The following is a 20,947-nucleotide window of genomic DNA, read 5'->3' as shown; positions in this document are numbered from 1 at the left end:
ACAGCTAAGCAGAAGCAGAAGTCGGTAAGTTGTGGCGTGCAGTGCACCAGCCCAGCAGGGTCTGGGATAACCTCTGTGGTCTGAACTGTACAAACTATCTATGTGATTCCTCTGCAGAGACCCAGCTCTGCACTGACCTTTCACCCTAACCACTGCTCCTGCAGTCCTCTGTGTTGTGCTTGTGATTGTCTGTGTGTTTGTTAGTAAACTTGTGATGCTGACTGAGTGAGAGCTCAGTGTGAACAGCTTTGTCTCCACACCGGCGATAGCTGTGGAGACTTTATGTTTTCGTTCGTCAGTCTTGCAAAATGTCAGATAAGAAGGTTGAGACCACTGTCGCGCTTTCCATTAAATGTAAAGCTGGAGTGAGGAGATGGTGAAGTGTTAATTAGCACGTCTCAGAAGTGCTGGTAGGCAGATTCTGTTACTTTTTCACAGAGCCAGGCTGGCTCTTTCCTTTTGTCTCCGGTCTTTATGCTAAGCTAAACTGAGCAACTGCAAAGCATATAGCATGACAGTGGTGTCAGTCTTCTCATCTAACTCTCATTGAGTAAGCATTTTAACTGCAATGCTTTCAATGTGATGTATTGAACCAAATGCAAATCACAACAGCCTTCAACTAAGTTCTTTTTTTATTGAAAATATGCTAAATGCATATGAAATGACAATAAAAAAATCTCCACATGCATCTAAAACAAAATTTAGTCTGTTTAATTTGGACAATATCATTTTTTAAAATGTTAAAACAATATGATAATATTGTCACAATGTGGCCACTGAGAATTTCCCATGACTATGCTGACGTTAATACAGTAAGCCAGAGCTGAACTTAGACGACCAGAAGCATTTGTGCAGAACCACATTGTCCATTAATACCCTTGTCTTAGTCAGCAGTCAGTAGTGTGCATCAGTTCCCACAATGTCCTGAGGGAAGCCCATTGACGACAGCAAAGGTTAGACAGAGAAAATGCTTAGAAGTGGAGGGAAGAGGAAGACGGGGCGATAGACTGCAGCATGAAATCTACTAATAGGCTCATCATAAAGATAACAAAGCCTGAGCTTCAACATTAGGCTAAAAAAGGGAGAAAAAATTGTTAAAAGAAAATACTGTGTTGCATGTGTTGACATGAATATGATGATCCACAGTCCTTTTCAGTAGTCAGCCCTGTGCTTCCCAGCTGTCTGCTCTCCAACAGAGCTTCAGCTTAGATCATGTACTGTTATTGCTGTAAGAAACGAGAAAGAAAGAGAAAGTTTCCCTCCAGTGTGCTGACGCATCCACACATCCTTCAAACATCCTGCTCTGCCAGACCCTCGGGACTCACAGCAGCCTCAGGTTCACTGCTCCACTGTCAAATGCTGACAGAAGTTCATTTTCCTGAGAGAATCTACAAGCAGCGTAGAAACAGTCTGGAAAAAAAGAAATAAATAAAGGGATGTTCTGAATATCTGTATCTTGAATGTGGCTGTAGCTGTAACAAAGTGAGCCATAAGAGTGATGTAAACTCAATCGAAGAAAATAATACTGTGCACATTTCATGTTTTTACTAGTACCAATTCCCATTAGCAGTTATTCAGATTTTAACATTTTCCTTTAAACCATTAGATTAAATTGCTTTGGCAACACATTTCAAATAAAGCTGCTATTAAAGGTTGTCATCAGTTAATCAACAAAGTATTTATACTGATTAACTGATGAATCATTCAGTCTATGAAATGTCAGAAAAATTATGGTTGACATATTTAAAGATCCCCTTCAGACACGTTTTAAGATATATAAAAAGAGTCTGCTTTGAATAGTAATTTGTGTTTGACATTACCATTAATATGCAAATACTGTTTTAAAAGTTTGCTTAAAAAAACAGTTTCATCTTTTCCGATCTCCCGTTATAGATTCTGATGTCTGAACTGTTTAGACACCGGTGTACTTTGACTCAAATTAAAACTCTGTTTATTGCACTGGGTGGAGCTCACCAGTTTTCTGCAACATCGTATGGACAGGATTTTGCTTATTAACGTCAGTATTGGCACCAGTACCCATCAGGGACATCTGATCAATGTGTCCCTAATTCTGTTGATCGACTGCTCTAATTTTCTTGTCAAACTCACCTCTGTAATTTGATTAAAGACTGAGGCTGTTACGCAAACTGAGCTCCCGCTTTGTCCCTACAGCAGTGAATTTTCCTTCCCGTGTTTTTCAAGTTTTTCCATTTGTAGCTGCTGTCGATCTACTTGTTGTCCCTGTCTGACTAGCCTTTCCTGTAACACGTTTCCCTTTTTATTCGATGACGTTAGAGCCAATGAAATGAGGGGGTTTATCTAAAGATTGCAATCCATCATAAAATATTGTAGTTTACCGTAACCTGCTTTTGAAATTTTGCCCACCAAAGTAAACTGCCAAATTTATTTCAAATCAAAGCTGGCTTGTGTTTTGTCAGGCCAGCTGAGATGTCCCATTTCATGGTTCACAGTGTTCCAGTGCTTTTAAATTGTCTGGTTCATTGTTGTTCCAACCCCTCAAGTGATTTGTGATGGTGAGTATTTACTTTGTCTCCATAAATGTGTGCAACTGCCTTTTCTCCTCTCTTAAGACGGAACACATTCCTCCGTACGACGTTGTGCCTTCCATGCGGCCCGTGGTTCTGGTGGGACCGTCACTGAAGGGCTATGAGGTACTTTAAAACTCTGGCATTTCAAACAGTTCAGGGAAATTATCAGCAACATGTGTGTCGCTCTTAACTAAATTAAATCTCCTGCTCGCAGGTGACAGACATGATGCAAAAAGCGCTGTTTGACTTCCTGAAACACAGATTCGAGGGAAGGTAAGTTCCCCGTGACCTTTTTAAACATAAGCTCTAATCCTGCTTCCTCCCTCATTCTTCCTCCCTCTCCGACTCTATAGGCTGGTATTTATCTGTCCCCTGAGGTTAGCCAAGGGAGTGTGTAACAAGTTTGTTTGGCCTGGAGATGTGTGCTGCAGCTTTAAATAGGCCCTCTCCATGTCCTTAATAGGCCATAATGGGCCCTGGAGCAGAGCAGGATTCTCCTTCCTCAATGTTGAGTCCATCCACCCATCTTAAGCAGAGAGGCCATGAAGTTATACAACACTAAGATCCACTCAGACCACCAGCAGCTGCAGCGACTTCTGTTGATTCCCTTATGAGCCCTTCTCTTCAAGCATGGTTTAATTCATGCAGGATTTCATGTTGTCAAGCTCAAATGATCCAATTTATTCTCAATCAACGAGTTTCATATTACAGCAACATGAGAGCGCATATCATATGATTGTACTTAAAGTATATAAAGTCAGTGTTTAGCATGAATGTATTATTTAAACCTGGATACGACGCCGCTGCTCAGCCTCGTTTCCAGACCAGACGTCTGTAAAACTAACGACAGACCACCTGGGAGTAAGGTCAGTTATGACTCAAGGTTTCATCCACGGAGGTTTTATATTCGTAAAATTTTCCTTGAGCTGAGAAAATGTTTTTAAAAATCTCTGACGTCTTCATGATGTAAAATGTGTGGGGCCGAGCAGAAACATCACTGTGCATCTTCAGTGGGCTGCATCAACAGGAAGTAAACCAGAAAGCAAGAAAACATTTTTAGTGTTTGCACCAGGCAAGCAGTTCTGATTGGACTCAATAGACACCATTTTTGGGTCGGATACTTAGTTCTGTTGTACCTCTCAGGTGTGTAGGGAAACCTCCCAGCATGCACCAGATCAGCAGACCCCTAGTCTCATTTAATTTGTCTTTCAGCATTGTTACTGGTATTATTCTGTTCTACATTGTTCTTCACAGTTTTAACCAACTTCCACATTTACATATTGTGATTAAATAGGTTTTTCTATTTAAAAATGTAAGTGGTTGCAGTTTAAATTATAGGTCCAGTGCTACTGGTGCACATCATGTTTGTTTTCTTCCTGTTCTTCATAATTGCTCATTCCTGATATCCAAAGTGTCTTACCTTACAGGGATTCAACCTGTGAAATGAAACCCTGTCTTGCATGAGGAACTGCAGTTTTATTGTATGGACAGGTTTCAGTAAAGTGTTTTAAATCCAAGTGCAAACAATTAATAACCTTGAGAGTTCAGATATCGAGGGAATGAATTTCATGTGTTCTGGTTCCATCGGCAGCAAGTTTCTCACTAATCTACGCGTTTTAATTTTAAATCATATGATGATTTGTCATCAGACCCCTGGGTAAAGGAGTCATTTGTATGAAGAAAAAAATTCATGTATTGGGGTCACCCTCAGATGTCTGGTTATGGTTGAGACTGTGTTTTTGCAGGTTTGGGTTTAAGGACTTGTTTCTTTGATTGTCTTTAAACCAGCTTTGCTTTTTGTTGCTCAAAGAACATGTGTTTGTATGATTTTTAACAAATCTGCATCCACACTCTTGTTTTAACTCTCTGCTCTCTATCATTTGTCTCTGGTTCTTTTAGTTCCTGCTGCTGTTTGCTTCTCCATCGTGTTTGGTCTTAATATACAGCAAGAAAAAGTGTTTTGTGTTTCCCTTCGTATCTCATATCAGATCAAGTCAAGATCAAGTGATATCTAGTTAACATTTGTCTTGTCCCTTGTTTCAGAATTTCAATCACTCGCGTCACGGCGGACATCTCTCTTGCCAAACGCTCAGTCCTGAACAATCCCAGCAAGCACGCCATCATCGAACGCTCCAACACACGTTCAAACTTGGGTACGTTCGGACTAGAAATTACTGCAATGCCTGGGAACATCTGGTGTTTTGATTCATAATGTTTTCAAGGAGACCGACTTATGTGGAAAAGGAAGGAAACGATTAAAGAAACCCTTGACAATGGCAATGATAACTCCCGAACTGCCCAGAGTTGAGTGGCCTTGGCCAGTTTTCTTTTGTTAGGAATGAAAGATAGAGCATAAACGCACGATAACAAGTTCAAGAACTGGACTGACTTGACTGGGGTTGATTGGGGTTTAGATGTGATTAGAATGAAACAGATTCCTGAGTCAAACTGAGGTGACAAGGCTAATGTTTGTTACGTATCAACATAAGCATCAGTCAGCAGCTGCACAAGAGTAAAAGTAAGAAGTCTCAGGAAAGGCGCTGGGAGCAAAAAGTGTATTATATTTCTTTTTTTTTTTTTTTTTTTTACATAAAGCCACCAAACTACAACTTCATCATGTGACCTCACACATTTTCAACAGTGTGCTGTTGTCCAAGAAAAAACTCGCAAGGAGATAAAATTATCTTTCATAACTCGTTTTGTGCTTTGTGGAGACTGAAAAGAACAAGACTTGTCGATGTCTTTCTTGTCATTTTAGAAAATCAGAATCAGAATCAGCTTTATTTGCCAAGTATGTGTGACCATACAAGGAATTTGACTCCGGATTTTTCTCTCTCCTGTGCACCATACAAAATACAAAATAGCAATAATAATAATAAAAATGAAGAAGATGAAGAATAAAGTATTTACAAGAAGAAGAAATATATATATAAATATATATATATGTAGTGCAAACAGTGTGATGGTTCACACAATGGCAGGTGGTTTACGGGGAGATCAGGGAGACAGCCTGGGGGAAGAAACTGGTTTTGTGTCTGGTAGTCTTGGCATACAGAGCTCTGTAACGCCTACCAGAGGGAAGCAGATCAAACAGTTTGTGTGCAGGGTGTGAGGGGTCTGCAGTGATGCTTCCTGCCCGTTTTTTGACCCTGGACTGGTATAAGTCCTGAATGGAGGGCAGGTCGGCCCCGATGATTTTTTTCTGCAGACCTGATTATCCGTTGCAGTCTGTTTCTGTCCTGTTTAAAATAAGCTTATAAGCATTTTGATGGATTTTCTTGAACCAAAAGTGACATTTTCTTGATGCTCGTTAAACCTACCTCGCTTCAAGATACAACTGACTTCAGGAAAATTCTGTGCTGGATTATCTAACCCCTCTGGCATATTTAGGCCGGGAAATGAGAATTTGAGACTCAGTCAAAGTCTAAATGAGCTGTTAGGCTGGAATGTTTTCATGTTATCAGTTTACTTCAGACTTTGTCGTGACTGGGAGTCATGAAGCTTGGCCGTGACTCTTCTCAGACTGGGAATCGTGCCCTGCTGTGATATTTGTAGGATACATTTGCAGTCACATCGTCATCTGTTGGAGAGGGGGTTGTGTGATGTAACAGTCAGTATTTGTTAGTGTTAACAAGTCACAGCTTGCTGTTCCTCTCAGAGATATTAGTCTTTAAACCTAGTCCCTAAACTCATGATATCTCTTGAAAATTTAAGTTTCTATGAAAAGAAGGAAGGAGCCAGGGGTGAAGATGAGTGATACAGTACAGCCAAGTTATTCCAACCACAACCAGTTTTCAAAACAATAGTTACTAATGACTTTACAATTAAGACATTAAATATCAAACAGGCGCCCCGTCTGTTTGATATTACAGCCGAGAGAAACAAAACAGAACTTGAGAAGGAAAAAATCTGATGGCAGAAATCAATGAAGTGACATGTTTAAAAATACCACCATTAAGACTTTAAAGTGACAACAAAAGCAACAAAATCAGTGTGAATCATGTGAATCACAAATCATGCACAGCAACAGAAAGCAGCATTTAAAACAAAACTTGTTTTGTTGTTTTTTTGACATGAAAGAAAAAAAAGATTTGAAGATGAAAAGATTTGTTTGACATCTTAGAAAATAAGCTTATTTGATTTTTTGAGACAGAAAAAAATGTAAGCTTAGCTTAGCACAAAGACTGGAAACGGAGGGAAACAGCTAACTTGGCTTTGTAGAAAGGGAACAAAATCACAAATAGTTGCTTTTACACTTAAGTTTTTGTGCAGATTAAACAAACAAGATGTAATATCTTAACTATTAAAATAGAGAGATTTTGTTCCCTTTGGACAGGCTGGCTGTTTCCAGTCATTACCGATCTATATCAATCATCTCCTGTACCTCAACAACGAAAACAAACACATTTCCCAAAATGCTGAGCTATTACTTTAATTTGGGCAACAATGGGTGATACTGAATTATTCCCAGGCTCAGTAAGAGTTGGGACAGAAAATTAAAGTAGAACCTCAGCAGTAATTCTCCCTCTTCTTCAGCTGAAGTCCAGAGCGAGATTGAACGCATCTTTGAACTGGCCCGGACATTACAGCTGGTTGTTCTGGACGCCGACACCATCAACCACCCGTCACAGCTGGGGAAGACTTCCCTTGCCCCCATCATAGTCTACGTCAAGATCACCTCTCCCAAAGTGAGTGAAACTAACATATTAGATCCAGTGAAAGAGTCAATCAATGCGCAGTCAAAGGATAAAGATAATAGAAGGTAAAGACAGAGTGAAGTTCTGCCTGCTTCCATAGATGTTTTTGTCAACTGGTTTATGAGTGTCTTGTTTGTCGTTGTATCTCATCACTGCTCATATTTTTGTTCTGTAACTTAGCTGCTCCCGAGCTGTGATTTTTATTTTATGTTTTTTTGTTTTAATACATCATGTATTTGGAAGCACTTGTTTGAAAGTGAGCAAATGCGTGATTCATCACTATGACCTTCAGCATGAGTAAAAAAGGCTCATGATTCATTGATCAATTAAAAAAAAACCCACAGGCTTTTTGGTCACATAGAAAATGAGAAAAAGCGTAGCTGAGGAGGTATGAGATGCGAGCTTTAAATCAAAGTGGCATCAGCGTGAATCACACTCGCAGTGGGATAAAATAAAACACTTCTACCACCTGTCTTCTCAATTACAGCCTGCTGCTGTGTCATATGCAGCTAAACCTAAGGGAATAATCACACTGGCTTTACAAGTTATAATAGAAGTATATTATAATATATATATTACAATTGCAATATAAAGATTTGAGAAATGGTGTAAAAAATACTTGGGTCATGTATTTATCTAAGTTGAAGTACCAGTAGAACAAAAATAATGTAACTCGTTGGACCTCAAACAGTTACTTAAATGAAACCAATAGAAAATTAACAGTCTGAAAAGTAACAAGTAACAAAAACAAATATAAATGTATATAGTGGAGTAAAATGCACAGTATTTTCCACCAAAATATGGTGCAGTAGAAATATGAGTAGTGTAAACTGGGCATAGCCATGTGAAGTAGAAGAAACTCAAAAGTCTACTTTAGTAAATGTACTTGGTTACGTCCCACCCCTGTGTGTCTTGGCTTTTATTCCCTAACTTCAAAAGAAGTCATCTTCTCTCTTTCGGGATTTGTTTTTCTGTTCAGTATAAAACAAATGTTCACATACTTGATTAATGCCGGCACAAAGCCTAAACTGAGTTTAGTCAAATGAAACAATCATGACCTTGTTGCCTTCTGTCCTTATTCGCCCTCAGGTGCTGCAGAGGCTCATCAAGTCCAGAGGCAAGTCTCAGGCCAAACACCTCAATGTCCAGATGGTGGCCGCAGACAAGCTGGCTCAGTGCCCTCCTGTAAGTCTCCACAGTGGACCCCAATTATCACTGTTGTGAATCCAGTGTTTAAAATAACCTTGAGTTTTGTCCTTTTAGAGATGTTTTGGTTCTGGGATTTAAGTTTCTTGCATATCTGAAGTCAGATTTTTTTTTTAAACTTTATAATTTGTGCCAGTTCTATTTCTGATCTTCTGTAATCTGCTTAGTTATTATTTTAGAAAATGAAGCAAGCACCCCAGTCTTGTGAAAGTGCAAGCTTAATTTAATTCAAATAGCAATTCATATCTTTAGGGAATTACTGTAGAAGATTTTCTAAGAATTCATTCTAACATAGCTCTGACATCCCGTACCTATCACAGATAAGTATGATGTCTTTGTAGATAATTTGAATTTTAGACATATGTTGGCTCTTCAAAAACAGTCCTCGAATCAGTGAAAGTAGACTACAGTGCTGGCTTGTTTTCCTGACCTTGACGTCTCTCTTTTCCATTTTCTTTAACTCTTTCTGCACCCTTCCCACACCTCCCCAGGAAATGTTTGACATCATCCTAGATGAGAACCAGCTGGAGGATGCATGTGAGCATATGGCTGATTACCTGGAAGCCTACTGGAAAAGCACCCACCCCACAAGCTGCAGTCCCCCCAACCCACTAGCAACAAAGCTGCCCACGGCCACCCTGCCCACCAGCCCAGCCCCGGTCTCTGGGGTGCAGGTAACAAATGCTGTGCAAACTCAGGGTGTGGATACCTGTAGCAAAGCTGTGCAGATGGACAGGACAGGAAGTGACAGAGGCAGTGACAGAGGGCCAGAAAGGAAGAGGAGAAGAAAACTCTACAGTAAATGAGGCCTCCAGGTTTCCATCCCAATATCCACACAACCCAAATATAGCATTTGCTGATGTATTTAAGCTATTATAAGACACACTTTTGATTAATGAGGACATGCTGCTCGCTCCAGCTCAGATTCTTTGTTGGTCTTAATTAACTGCCACATGGTGAAAACGGTAGGATCAACTGTACAGCTCTTACAGATAACATACACTACACTATGCTACACTGCTAAACACTACACTAACTATACAGCAACTACCGTATTTTCTGGACTATAGAATGCACCTGAGTATAAGCCAAACCCACCAAATTAAAAAAAAAATAATATTTGTACATATATAAGCCGCACTTGACTATAAGCCGCAGGTGTCCACATTGTAACATGACATACGTTTTCAAGTCCGGGCCATCTGCTTTTATTACCTCTGAAAGCTTTTGTCGTCTTTTTGCATTGCGTCAGTTCTTCACGCTGCCGTCTCCAACGTCTCACCATTGATTCATTTACGCCAAGCTTACGTGCAGCAGCTCTATTTCCTTCTTGGACAGCCAGTTCGATTGCTTTTAACTTAAAAGCTGCATCATGTGCATTTTTTCGAGTGTTTTCCATGATGACGGTATGTGCATGACACGCAAAATGACTGTTAAAAGTTACGCTTAAAACTAGCATCTTCCTCTTCGCATCACCGGGCAGTTAACCCTTAAAAATCTATAGATTAGCTGCATCGTTGTTTAGGCGGCAGAGTTGAAGGCGTGGGAAAAAAGTAGCTGCTTATAGTCTGGAAAATACGGTAAATCGAGTTAGTCCATGTACTAAAAGATGCATAACATGACATTCATCTGAGTGATTGGGAAGGAACTTAAATCTCAACATGAATGGTAAAAGATATCTCAAATTAATGTTAACAACGATGCACAGTATTGCTCTTACAAACCTGTAGATGTTCTGCAATAACTGTCGTGCTTGGACATGAATAATAATGTACAGGCTGAATTCTTTTTAACGTCTGTTGTTTATTTTTGGTTTTAAAATCAGCATGGATAGTAGTGTAGATACTGTGACTCACCCTTAGAGGAGATATGGAAATAGACAGGATGCAGGGAGACAATATTATAACCTAAAACCTTACCCTGATTTCATATTAATTCATTTATTTATATTTCTTACTATTCACTTACATTTATGCAAGATGGCCTATCATTTTTATAGTGTGATTTAATATTGACACCCAACAGCAACTCCAGATGATACAGTGCAACAGTGAATGTCACATATCTGATTGCATGAATGCTGTATAATCCCTTAACCTCTACCCTCTCTTCATCCACTGCTCTCACAATGGGAAATGTAAGACTGAAAATGAGGAAGATCCTGGTATTGACGAGGAGCAGGAGTGAGCTTGACATGTGTTTGCAAGTGTGGAAAGGCCCTCAGATAAAAGAGACTTCAGGTGGCAGAAATCCATGATGAGTCCGCCTTGAATTTTTCTTTAAACTTTTCCCCTTCAGTATTCATCAACCGTCTGTGGATGGTTGATGGATGTTCAAGCAGTGTGTGTGTTCAAGTGTGAGTGCATCTTTATAATATGCACCAGAAGCAACAAGTGAATATTACTCTGCATGGGTTTGTGTCTGTTTGCAGTGTCTTTTCTTGCTTTCTGTCACCCCACTGACTGACACGTTACTGACTTCAGGGCAGCGGTGCAGACCAGAAAGGAGATAAGGCATTAGTGGAGAGAAAGGGCTCCAGAGAGGACCACCAGCACCACCATCACCATCACCACCACCACCACCACCACCAGAGCCAGGACCAGCCTGATGCTGATGCCGAAGCTGATGGGGAGGGCAACGAGGAGGAGAGACCCCTGAGGACAGAGTCCTCCAGGAGAGCCCAGCACATCCACCACCGTTCGTCTTCCACCAGGACTGAGCACCACAACCACCATCACCACCACCACCATCACCACAGCAGTCGTGCCCGGGGCCTCTCCCGGCAGGAGACTTTGGACTCGGAGACTCCTGAGAGCCGAGAGAGCAAGGACTCGGCTTATATCGAGCCACGCACTCAGCTCCTCCACCAAGAAGAGGAGGAGGAGGACGAAGAGGAGGAGGATGAAGATTTAGGGGAGGGGCACCCCCAACAGCAACAGCGCTATGAGCCACTGCCTCACCGGGACCACAACCACCATCACCACCACCATCACCGTAGCGGGGCAGAAGAGGCCGGCCACAGCGCGGGACACCACCGCTCAAAGGAGCGCGAACAGGACCATAATGAACGGAACAAGCAGCGCTCTCACCATCACCGGCCGGCACGTGACCATCACCATCACTACTACGACCGGGACAGAGATAGGGATCGAGAGGGGGAGGTGGCTCCCAAAAAGAGGGGTGATGGAGGGGAATGGGCCAGAGACTCCTACATCCACCAGTGATAGACCAAATCCCTCCTTAAGCTCATTTGGACTCAACCATTCTGTTCTCCCATTGTGCTGCTATACCCTGAATCCACAGCCTCCTATTTATGTACACTTCCTTTGTAAATGCTGTTGCATCTTTTTTCAATGGCATAATTTTGATTACATAGATACAAATATAAATATCTAAATATATGTATGTGTGTATCTATGCATAGACGTGGTTTATGTGTGGATATGCATGGTTATTCTTAAATATGCATATTTTAAACCTGTGTTTGATAAAGCATGACACAAAAGCAGAATTTTTTTCTGTACTGAGCTGTGCTTTCTGTGATTAGCATTTTTATTTTTAATTATTATTAGAATTTTTTTTTTTTTTTTTTTTGCTTGCTACCACTTGAAAAATTTGTTACTTCAGACTACTACTAGGGTTGACCACAACGGTTGACTAACAAAGTTTAGTTTGATGCTGTATTTGCAGAGACGTTTTGTGTAAAACAACAGTTTGGCAATTTGCGAAATGCGCTTATTCTGTTTTCTTGCCGAGAATTACACTTGATCACCAGTTTATTAGGTACAGCTAGCTGAAATGAATGCAACACGAAGGCAACAGTCCTGCAGTAACTCCTTCCTACATGAAGAGGTTGATGTTGATGCTGTTACCACTGGCTGGTGTTTCTATTATTTTCTCTGTGCCATTTATGTCAATGAGGGTAGTCTAACAGAAACACCTTCCAGCATTAATGAATCGTCAGGTCTCTAAAACCGCTGCAACAAAAACTGAACATTATAATGATTTACTGAAGGACTGCTGCATTTGACTGTACTAGTTTTAGCTATATGTGTATCTCCTAAACTGCTAACAGAGTCTGTACGAGAACATTAATACCATGAGTTATCTGTAGGGTGAATATGAACTGACAGCTAGCAGCCGGTTAGCTTAACTTAGACTGGAAACGGCTTGTCTGAGTCTGTCTGAAGGTGAAAAGAATCCATCCACCAGCATCTCTAAAGCTCTCTAATTAATTAAGTAAAATCTCATTTGTTTGGTCTGTACAAAAAGTCTAAAAATGACAAGATGGGGGTTTATGGGGCTTCCAACTTTAGCTAACCGGCAGTAGCTTCAGATTTAACAGGAAGTGGTCTGGATTTTCTCATCTAACTCTCGGCATAAAAAAAGAAAGCGTACATCCCATAGTGTCAGACTAACTCATAATTTTATGTTCATCATTTATTGCTTAGTTCCTTTTTTGTTTTGTTTTTTAATTCTGTGTCCATGGTTGTAGACATTTTGGTTTTATGCCTCCTTTGAGGTGCACCTTAGTCTTGCCTTACAGGACAAACAATTTCTACAGTAACTTCCTCTCTTTCATGCGGTACTGTTCTCTTTGTATGGGTCCAGAAACATTTTATAACATTGATACACCCTTTACTCTGCACTTTTACAGATTCACGTTGGTTTCAAGTGAAAGCAATTTGATATGGCTTTGCCACTCACCCTACATCTACTACAAAAACTCCACCAAGGTTCATCTTTTATTAAGTCAGACCCCTTTTCTAATGAATGTTGTTTAAGTCCCACCTTAACTCCCACTTCATAGTATAAAGAATGTTCATTTTAAGAGACCTCCTTCAGTATGTTTCTCACTAAAAATGAAAACATGCAAAACCAACTCAAACAATTCAACATCTTTCCCAGACGAAGATAGTTGTGTTTTCTGTTTTTTGGCCACTAGTTCACTTCCCTGACCAGGACCTATTTAATGCAGGCTGGTGGTGTTTGATGGTTTAAGAGACTTGCCCGACACCTGCCCTGTGTGCTCAATGACGCACAAGAGTTGGACCAACTCGTATTTTCACAGATATCATATTAATTCATGATACTGAAAATATGAATTGAGCCCCTCTGTTTACAAACCCACCACAAAAACCCACTGTCCATTCACTTTCTTTTTTGCCTGACCATTTCTATGCTACATTTGTAGCATTATAGATTTTCTAACAGTGTACATGTGTATGTACATAATGCATAAATATAAATAATAAAGTTGGCAACAAACGACTAAAATAGGGGGGGAAGAAGAATTTGATGTGTACTTTGTCAGAACACCAAGACAGAGGAGGGAAGCGGTTTCTAAAAATAGTCATCTGAAAACTCTACTGAAAAATTGAGGTAGACTCACTGGCCTACCTCCTTAGTCGTCATGACAACGTCGACATAAATGACAATACTGAGGGGATGCATCTAAAGTGGGAAGCCGCTTCTCCGCGCACAGATGCCTCCAAAATAGACAAACAAGCGTTTCCAGAGATGCAGCTGATTTGAGCTCAGAACTGTGATGTTGTTAAACAGGAAAACCTTCCGTGCGGCAGCGAATAGAGCAGTCATTTTAAACAGCAGTCTACCCCCTACATGATGCACATATGCAGGCAGGTGATGTGCAGTGGACTGGCGTTTCCAGACAGATGTGTAGACTGACTGATGAGAACATAATGGTGTTCCCAGGAGGAGGGATTGAGTCGAGGTCCCAAAAAGAAAGTTGCATGACAGAGGAATGGGCCACATGTTTATGCACTGTAGGCACAAATCTCACAATTACATTCTGTGCAGATTTATTTAAAGTCCACACTTTGATTTGCACTGAATAAATTACTAACTTTACTGAATTAAGTGTTATGGTTAGTCCCACGTTTCATGAGTGTAATCGGATAATGTGCGGTTGCTTAATATGTAATGGACGTGAAGCGATAAAGATTTTATTTTATTTAAACTTCTGTGATGAAGAAATGAAAGTAAACTCCTGTTCAAACAGAACTACACACAGCATCAGTTCTCTCTTACAAGTAGCAGAAGCACTAATTAGAGGTCCCAGTTGTCTCCTTCACTACTAAAAGACACTAAATTGTTAATACCTCTCATGACCTCCTTCTGCACGCTACTTCCTGATCTGAGCTGAGATCCAGCCAATCCGCTGTCACCATGGCAGCTGTGTCGTCACTGTTGTTATGGCAACGCTAGCACTGCTGCATTTGCCAATACTCCATCCCCACGTGCCTCCACCCCTCCCCTCCCTCTCTTTTCCTTGCCCTCGGTGTTTATAAAGCCTATCCCTATATGGCCCGCAGTTTTAGAGAGCAGCTGTTAAGAGGCAGATGCTGTAAACAGCACAGTGAGCGTCTTTGTCAACACTGCCCCGTCAAAGCACACAGAGCATCGTAATATAAACACTATTGTTCCTGTCTGCAGGCTTGTGTGAGAGCTGACGGTGCTGCAAGAGAAAACATGCCCTCCGGTCAATTTTTCAGGAACTTGGCGATAAAAAAGCCAATAGTGTCCCTGTCGGCTCTGCAGGGGAGGGGAGCTGCCGTCCCTTCCTGGTCCCAGCTCAGCTCAGGGCTGAACCTCTGGAGGAGGCGCAGCTGCTCAGGTGAAAGGCCGGCTCCCGGCATGCCCTCTCCGCCGATGTGAGGCTCCTGAGAAAAACGCAAGAGTGCGATGTGGTGACGTTTTCCGAGCATTACTTTGCGTATTTGTGAGACTAAGTGCGTTTACCTGAGGCTGAAGTGTGAGGCAGGGAAAAGTATGGAGGGCCCAGGCTACCTGCTCCTCATTCTCGGCTAGAGTCACTGTGCACGTGCTGTAGACAAGAACGCCGCCTTTCTTCAACAACCGCACTGCCTGCAATCACACATAGGATGTATGGGTTTATGTATTTGGTTCATAAATAAATACAGAATCAGAATTCCTTTATTTATCCTTTATTTATATAGGGAAATTCTTTAAACCTAAATCTATTTAGACCTATTATTTAAATCATCTTAAAATTTGATATGTTAATATTACACTCACTTGTTTCTGCTGCCCCCAAGTGGAAAAAAAAAACTGTCAGGTTTAGCTTGTGACATAATTCTAAATTTGTCAAAATGCTTTATACGTATACAAGAACTGACACTTATCTTCTAAAGGGGGTTGTGCTATGATGCTGAATAACCTTGAGGAAATGCTGATGGAGCAGCATATGGGTGCTCCATCACTGGGATCTTATCTCACTGTAAAAGAAAAAAAAAAATCTAAATCTTCCTAAACAGATTTTCACATTTGCTGCATTTATGTACATTTGTATTAAAAAGAAAGGAAAACAAGGGCCACTGCTGCTAGTCTTCTGAGACCGTTTTCACAGCAGTGATTTTTTAAAATCCCAGTTATTGCATGTAAAATCATTGAAAACACATGATTGAATAAATCTGAATGATCAGTGTTACAGCATCAGTAGGTTTGGTTATAAAAAGTCATCTGATGAGATCAGAGTTGCAGATTTGCCATCAAAATATGACAGGAAAGACTTCTATAAATGTCAGTTTTATGTGTATATTCCCTTTAAGATGCGAGCTTGAGCCACACGTCAGTGTAATAACTGCCCAATGCTGCCATCTACTGGAGTTAATATCAAGGTGATAAGAGAAAGCCCCCAAAGGATGTCAGGTGTCTGAACTCTGTATGGTGAAAACCTACAGTGTGGAATAACTTGCGCTGCAGTGGCTGGTAGGAACAGATCTCCTTCAGGCTCCAGGTGATGCTCATGTTGGGTCTTTGTCCAAGTCCGCTACAGGGAGCGTCCAGCAGAACCCGGTCAAAGCTTTCAGGAGGGAATGGAGGTCCTGGGATACATGCAGAAACATGAGTTCTACATATATATATATATATACCGAGTCGTGTTGTTATTTAAATGACAGATGACCTGCTGTCGGTCTGTACCTTCAGTTTCCTGTGACGGGTCGCTGCTCACAGCTTGAGTGCTGTTAAAGCAATAAGCTTTGATGGAATGCAAACGCAACATTTGGGCGTTTTGCAGAATTCGATCAATCTTATTCCGGATCTTGTCCAAGGCCACAACCTCGCCCTGCGTGAGACGGAGAGAGATGGAAATTAGTATGCAAGGCACCAAACGCACCAATTACAGTCTTCTGATCCTTTACGAATGTAAAAGTTGTAATACAACAATGTAGACAAACTTCATAACAAGCAGCCAAAGTAAAAGTACATTAGTATTAGTATTATAAAAAAATGTTTTGAGATAGTGAAAGCTGTCTTTAATGGTATTAATAGTGTTGCATGTGTTGCAGGATTGTTAACGCTGATGTATTCTTGTGTCAGCACCATTTTTGTTCATTTTAAATATTTTATAAAATGCCTTCAAAAACCTGAGCTGAGTCTTAAAGGCCTTATTTAGTAAGAAGAATTTTAACCCGTTTCTAATTTAACTCCGCTTGTTTAAGAAACCTTCTAGAAAGGAATCTTGTTTCATTCTCCTGAAACAGGAGAGAATGAAACAGCTGGTAGCCTACCAGCAGATTTTCTTTCGTTGTTAATGAGTCAGTTTTATTTTAAGGGCTCAGTTTCAGACTAAAGTGGCTTGACGAGAGGCAGGTATGGTTTGGATAAATGTAGTGCAGATAGAAAGTAGCATAAAATGAATGCTTAATAAATCCAATAATATCTACATTGAGTGACTCTGTAAAATATACTATACAAGGTCCTGCAAGGCCTTTTTCATAGTACAAATTTGGACATTTTGTGATATTAATTACATAAATGTTTAACCCCACTGTGATTCTGAATCTTCTGTCCATTCGTTTCAATAGGAAAAAAAAATCCTGGAGAATTTTGCATTTATCATCAAGTATTAAAAAGTATAAATACATAAAGTCAAAGCAATAATGTCCTAACAGCGCTGAACATTTTGAAGTCTGACTCATATTCCTACATAAAAGAATGTGGAGTTAAGAGCCAAAGAAAGAAGACAGACCACACAAACTGCGATCTGTGGAGCAGCTCACACCTGCAGCTGAACTCTGCTGAACTCGTATACCTGATCTCCCATGAGTGCAGCGATGTGGCAGGTCTTCCCGCCGGGTGCAGCACACATATCCAAGATGCGCTCTCCAGGACGAGGCCCGAGCACGTGTCCCGCAACCACAGAGGGAAGGTTCTGCACAACACGAAATCACTTCAGCTTTCCAAAGAGGTGAAACAGTCCGATAACTGCGCATGTGCTGCACTCTGTCTCCTCCAGGCCCACTTCATACGCTAACCAGTCCATCACTCTGACATTAATAGACAGACTACACATAAATACCTGCAGGAAAGCCAGGCTGGGCAGAACGCCGTCAAAGGAAGGACTCTGATAAAGTGGCTCCACCATCCGAACACCAATTCCTCTAAAATAAGAAGTTAAATCATACAAACTTGAATATAATAAAGACTTTCCAAGTGTTGTACCTTGACAAAGCAGTGTGGCCATACTATTTTTGGGGAAGTTGTTTTTTTGTTTTTTTAAACATCATCTTCCTCACATGCCACCAAACCAAATATGAAGTAATTATCAGCAGGACACAGTTGCAACTGGACTACACACTAACAGCTCTACTGTACTTACTTGGCAGGCTCGCCGGTGCAGAAGATGCTGGAGCGGTCCATCTGAGCAACTCCATTCCCCACAAACGCTCTCTTTCCCTGGAAGCTCGTTGCTCCTCGGGTGCATTTACCCTCCAGGTCAGAGAAGACAGAGACCACGTCGCCAGACTTCATGTCTGACAATGAAGAAGCACATCACAGGTAGATTTCGTGAGGTTTTTGTTCAACACGTGATATAGATGAAATGTTTACTTTTAAAGTCAAGTGTGTAGGCTTTAGTGGCACCTAATGGTGAGGTTGCAGACTTAAACCAACTGAACACCACTCGTCTCACCCTCTTCTTAGGCTAAAAATCTGAACAGCCCTGTCTAGAGCCAGTGTTTGGTTTGTCTGTAAAACATGGCGGTGCATGAAAACATAATTCTGATTATTATTTTTCCGTTTCTGCCCCTACATCCTACACACTGATCCTTAAATAACATGTGTTTGAGTCTCACGCTTGGGGCTGGCGAGGATCCCCGGCACGAAGACGTTAGCACCTCTCAGTACGGCGCCGCCGCACTGAGCACCGACCACCACCTCTGAGCTGAGCTGCTCCACCCGTCTGACAATACAAGAGAAGGGAGGTCACCTCTAAATCAGTCTCACTGGACATCCTCGAACTGTGGCAGGGTGTGGACAGTTTTTAGGACAGTTTCATCATTCCATGAAATTCCATGTGGGTCAGGCCTCAGGAAACACCCACTCTGTGGTCGGGCTGATACTGCAATTTAAGGCTAAACGTGTACTGCAAAGAGCAGATTCAGATTTGTCTAACGTTGTTCCAGCATTCCTCGCATACCTCGGGCCATCGACAGGAAGGAGCAGCACATCTGGAATACGCGGGTGAGTAAAAATCTGAACGGAGATCTCCTCTGCTGATGAGTCGCACATCTGCTGCTTTAACAACAACGACAACAACAATTGAACTTATTGGACTCAAGTGTCCGCCAATGTGGGGCACACAGCACACACACAGCAACAAAAGCTCAAAAACACATGAAGACAAACATTCACCTTTTTCAGCTCTTCTCCTAACTTGTGTTTGATCTCTTCCAGGGGAGCCAGATGAGTGCTGGCCCGAACACAAGTGTACGAAGGAGGGTGAGACAGACATGCGAGCAGCTTCTGGAAGCGACTGATGGCCTCCTGATGGCCCACTGCAGCTAAGACCTAAACGCAAGAGAAACATTATGGCAAAGAATAAAAGAGACACAAAAATAAGATTGGAAAACGTTCAGGAAAAACAGCATATCAAAAACTCAACGCGTGTCAAATTCAAATTTGGCCCAACACCTCATTTTATGTGGCCTGTGAGAGTTTACAAAGTATATATATACACATTTATATAAAAGTCCTACCTCTTTGTTTAAGAAGACACCCTTGAGAAAATCAGTCACTTCAGGCTTCAGAAAAATCTCTGGAAAAACAGACATTTCTTCTGTCTGCACAAAGAAAAGCATCCAATCAGTAACAGAAAAGCAAACTAATCGTGACTGATGAAGCGCATCAGTGAAGTGTTGGACACATCCACGATGTGATTACAGTCTGGAAGACTCAGATGTTGATTGGATAAGATTCAAAGCCCATCAGCGATTAAGATAATCAAAGAAGAATGATGCTTCTTGCCAGTGATTACTGTTTTTCTTCCCCGCAGTATGGCTGATGCCGCTTCAACTACAACAACTACAGTCTACTAGAATATTTCAAATGAGTTTCAGTTTTGTGTACTTTTCATGTATTTGCAAATGTAAATGTTGTGATATGCTGCATTGGTTCATCTATTATTAATTAGAATTGCAAATAGTCAAAATTGCATTATGTACTTGTCGTATCGGACATGTCAGAATTGAACCATAAATATCTGTAACAGAGTCTGAACAGAAATCACAAGTTGACCAGTTGTAATTACAGTTACAGACGTCTACAGTGGACATTTCCACTAGCAAGCAATTTAATATTGTTAACAGGCATTAACATTATGTTGACTCGAAATGTAAACTAGTCAACAGGTAATTGTTGACATCTACAACTGCTATTACTGCTTTAGATTAAATGTTAAAATGAATTTGGTTTACCACCCCATGGCAGGCACAGTCTTTCCAAGATGTAAATTCTAAAATAATGTGCATTTAGGAGGGATTTAAATTAAAATAAAGTAACTGAGCTTTCCTGCTCCTGACTGTAGTTTAAAAACCGTGACATATTCAAGTTACTGAATCCAGTTGTGGCAATGCCTTCTTGCCACACTGAATAACATCTTATAAAAGACGTTGTTTACGTCTAACACAGGACACATTTATAATCTGAATGTTGTGCTTCTCGCATTCACAATTAAGACGCAGTCGATCAAATTAACAGTCTCTTCTCGGTGTGATGGGCTATTTAATAGTCTTCGGATACTCACATTTTACGCCTGTGTAGCCCACGCTGATACTTCCGTACACGTCACTGGCTTGGTCACATGACACCCACGGCGCTTGTCCAATCCATACGTCGAAGTAACGCAGCTGTTGATCACCTGTGAGAAATTTCTACGTTTTATTAAACTATAAAAATCGGTAAATGTGATTTTAGTTTGAGAAAAGAATAAAGAAAAAGATAGAAAAGATTTTTAAAAATGATAAGATTAGATATCACTGATGACACACAATGTTATAACGGTAACACTTTTTAGAGTTTATATGCAATGTGTAGACGTTTAATAAACTGTTTATTGCACATTGTAAATCAGTTCTAAGCAAATATGGGAACACGTAGTAGGTAGTTTAAGCCCTTAATAACATAAAGTATTTCTGAGCAGTTATAACTTCTCCTGTGATGACATATTTT

The 20,947-nt window shown here is 40.8% G+C and overlaps 2 protein-coding genes across 12 annotated transcripts in view; one reads left to right on the top strand and one right to left on the bottom strand.

The window, feature by feature from the left end:
- cacnb2a (calcium channel, voltage-dependent, beta 2a) overlaps nucleotides 1–14,254 on the top strand; it is a 61,902-nt gene extending 47,648 nt beyond the window's left edge. For 8 of the 10 annotated variants that reach the window (XM_046370778.1, XM_046370786.1, XM_046370785.1 and 5 more), the window contains 7 exons: nucleotides 2,592–2,672; nucleotides 2,764–2,822; nucleotides 4,593–4,702; nucleotides 7,086–7,237; nucleotides 8,336–8,431; nucleotides 8,944–9,126; nucleotides 10,936–14,254. In XM_046370778.1, coding sequence (XP_046226734.1) covers nucleotides 2,592–2,672; nucleotides 2,764–2,822; nucleotides 4,593–4,702; nucleotides 7,086–7,237; nucleotides 8,336–8,431; nucleotides 8,944–9,126; nucleotides 10,936–11,676 — 1,422 coding nt within the window. In that variant the 3' untranslated portion in view covers nucleotides 11,677–14,254. Of the gene's footprint in view, nucleotides 1–4; nucleotides 25–2,591; nucleotides 2,673–2,763; nucleotides 2,823–4,592; nucleotides 4,703–7,085; nucleotides 7,238–8,335; nucleotides 8,432–8,943; nucleotides 9,127–10,935 lie in introns of all 10 variants that reach the window. The other 2 variants (XM_046370782.1, XM_046370784.1) reach the window with 1 other exon arrangement.
- Nucleotides 14,255–14,402: 148 nt separating this feature from the next.
- On the bottom strand, nucleotides 14,403–20,649 carry nsun6 (NOP2/Sun RNA methyltransferase 6). Of its 2 annotated transcripts, none has more exons than XM_046370789.1 (12): nucleotides 20,523–20,649; nucleotides 19,477–19,560; nucleotides 19,133–19,288; nucleotides 18,918–19,015; nucleotides 18,574–18,680; nucleotides 18,099–18,252; nucleotides 17,799–17,880; nucleotides 17,532–17,651; nucleotides 16,418–16,562; nucleotides 16,175–16,320; nucleotides 15,215–15,340; nucleotides 14,403–15,135 (listed from the first exon to the last, which is right to left on the bottom strand). In XM_046370789.1, the coding sequence occupies exons 2-12, from the start codon at nucleotides 19,549–19,551 to the stop codon at nucleotides 14,956–14,958; spliced, it is 1,389 nt and encodes a 462-aa protein (XP_046226745.1). In that variant the 5' UTR covers nucleotides 19,552–19,560; nucleotides 20,523–20,649; the 3' UTR covers nucleotides 14,403–14,955. The 2 variants fall into 2 exon arrangements, with proteins under 2 accessions (XP_046226745.1, XP_046226746.1); XM_046370790.1 differs by having other exon boundaries at nucleotides 18,918–19,012.
- Between the last annotated feature and the right edge of the window lie 298 nt (nucleotides 20,650–20,947).

This window comes from Scatophagus argus, chromosome 18 (assembly GCF_020382885.2).
Source record: "Scatophagus argus isolate fScaArg1 chromosome 18, fScaArg1.pri, whole genome shotgun sequence".
NCBI lineage: Eukaryota > Metazoa > Chordata > Actinopteri > Scatophagidae > Scatophagus > Scatophagus argus.
Note: the sequence above shows the minus strand (reverse complement) of the source record. Positions and strands in the feature narration are given on the sequence as shown.

Excerpts from the sequence above, each read along its gene's own strand:
- nsun6 (XM_046370789.1), bottom strand. The coding sequence starts at position 19,551 with ATGTCTGTTTTTCCAGAGATTTTTCTGAAGCCTGAAGTGACTGATTTT. Across the intron at positions 19,289-19,476 it reads GTGTCTTCTTAAACAAAGAG|GTCTTAGCTGCAGTGGGCCA; the intron begins GTAGGACTTTTA and ends TCTTGCGTTTAG. Across the intron at positions 19,016-19,132 it reads TAGGAGAAGAGCTGAAAAAG|CAGCAGATGTGCGACTCATC; the intron begins GTGAATGTTTGT and ends TTGTTGTTAAAG.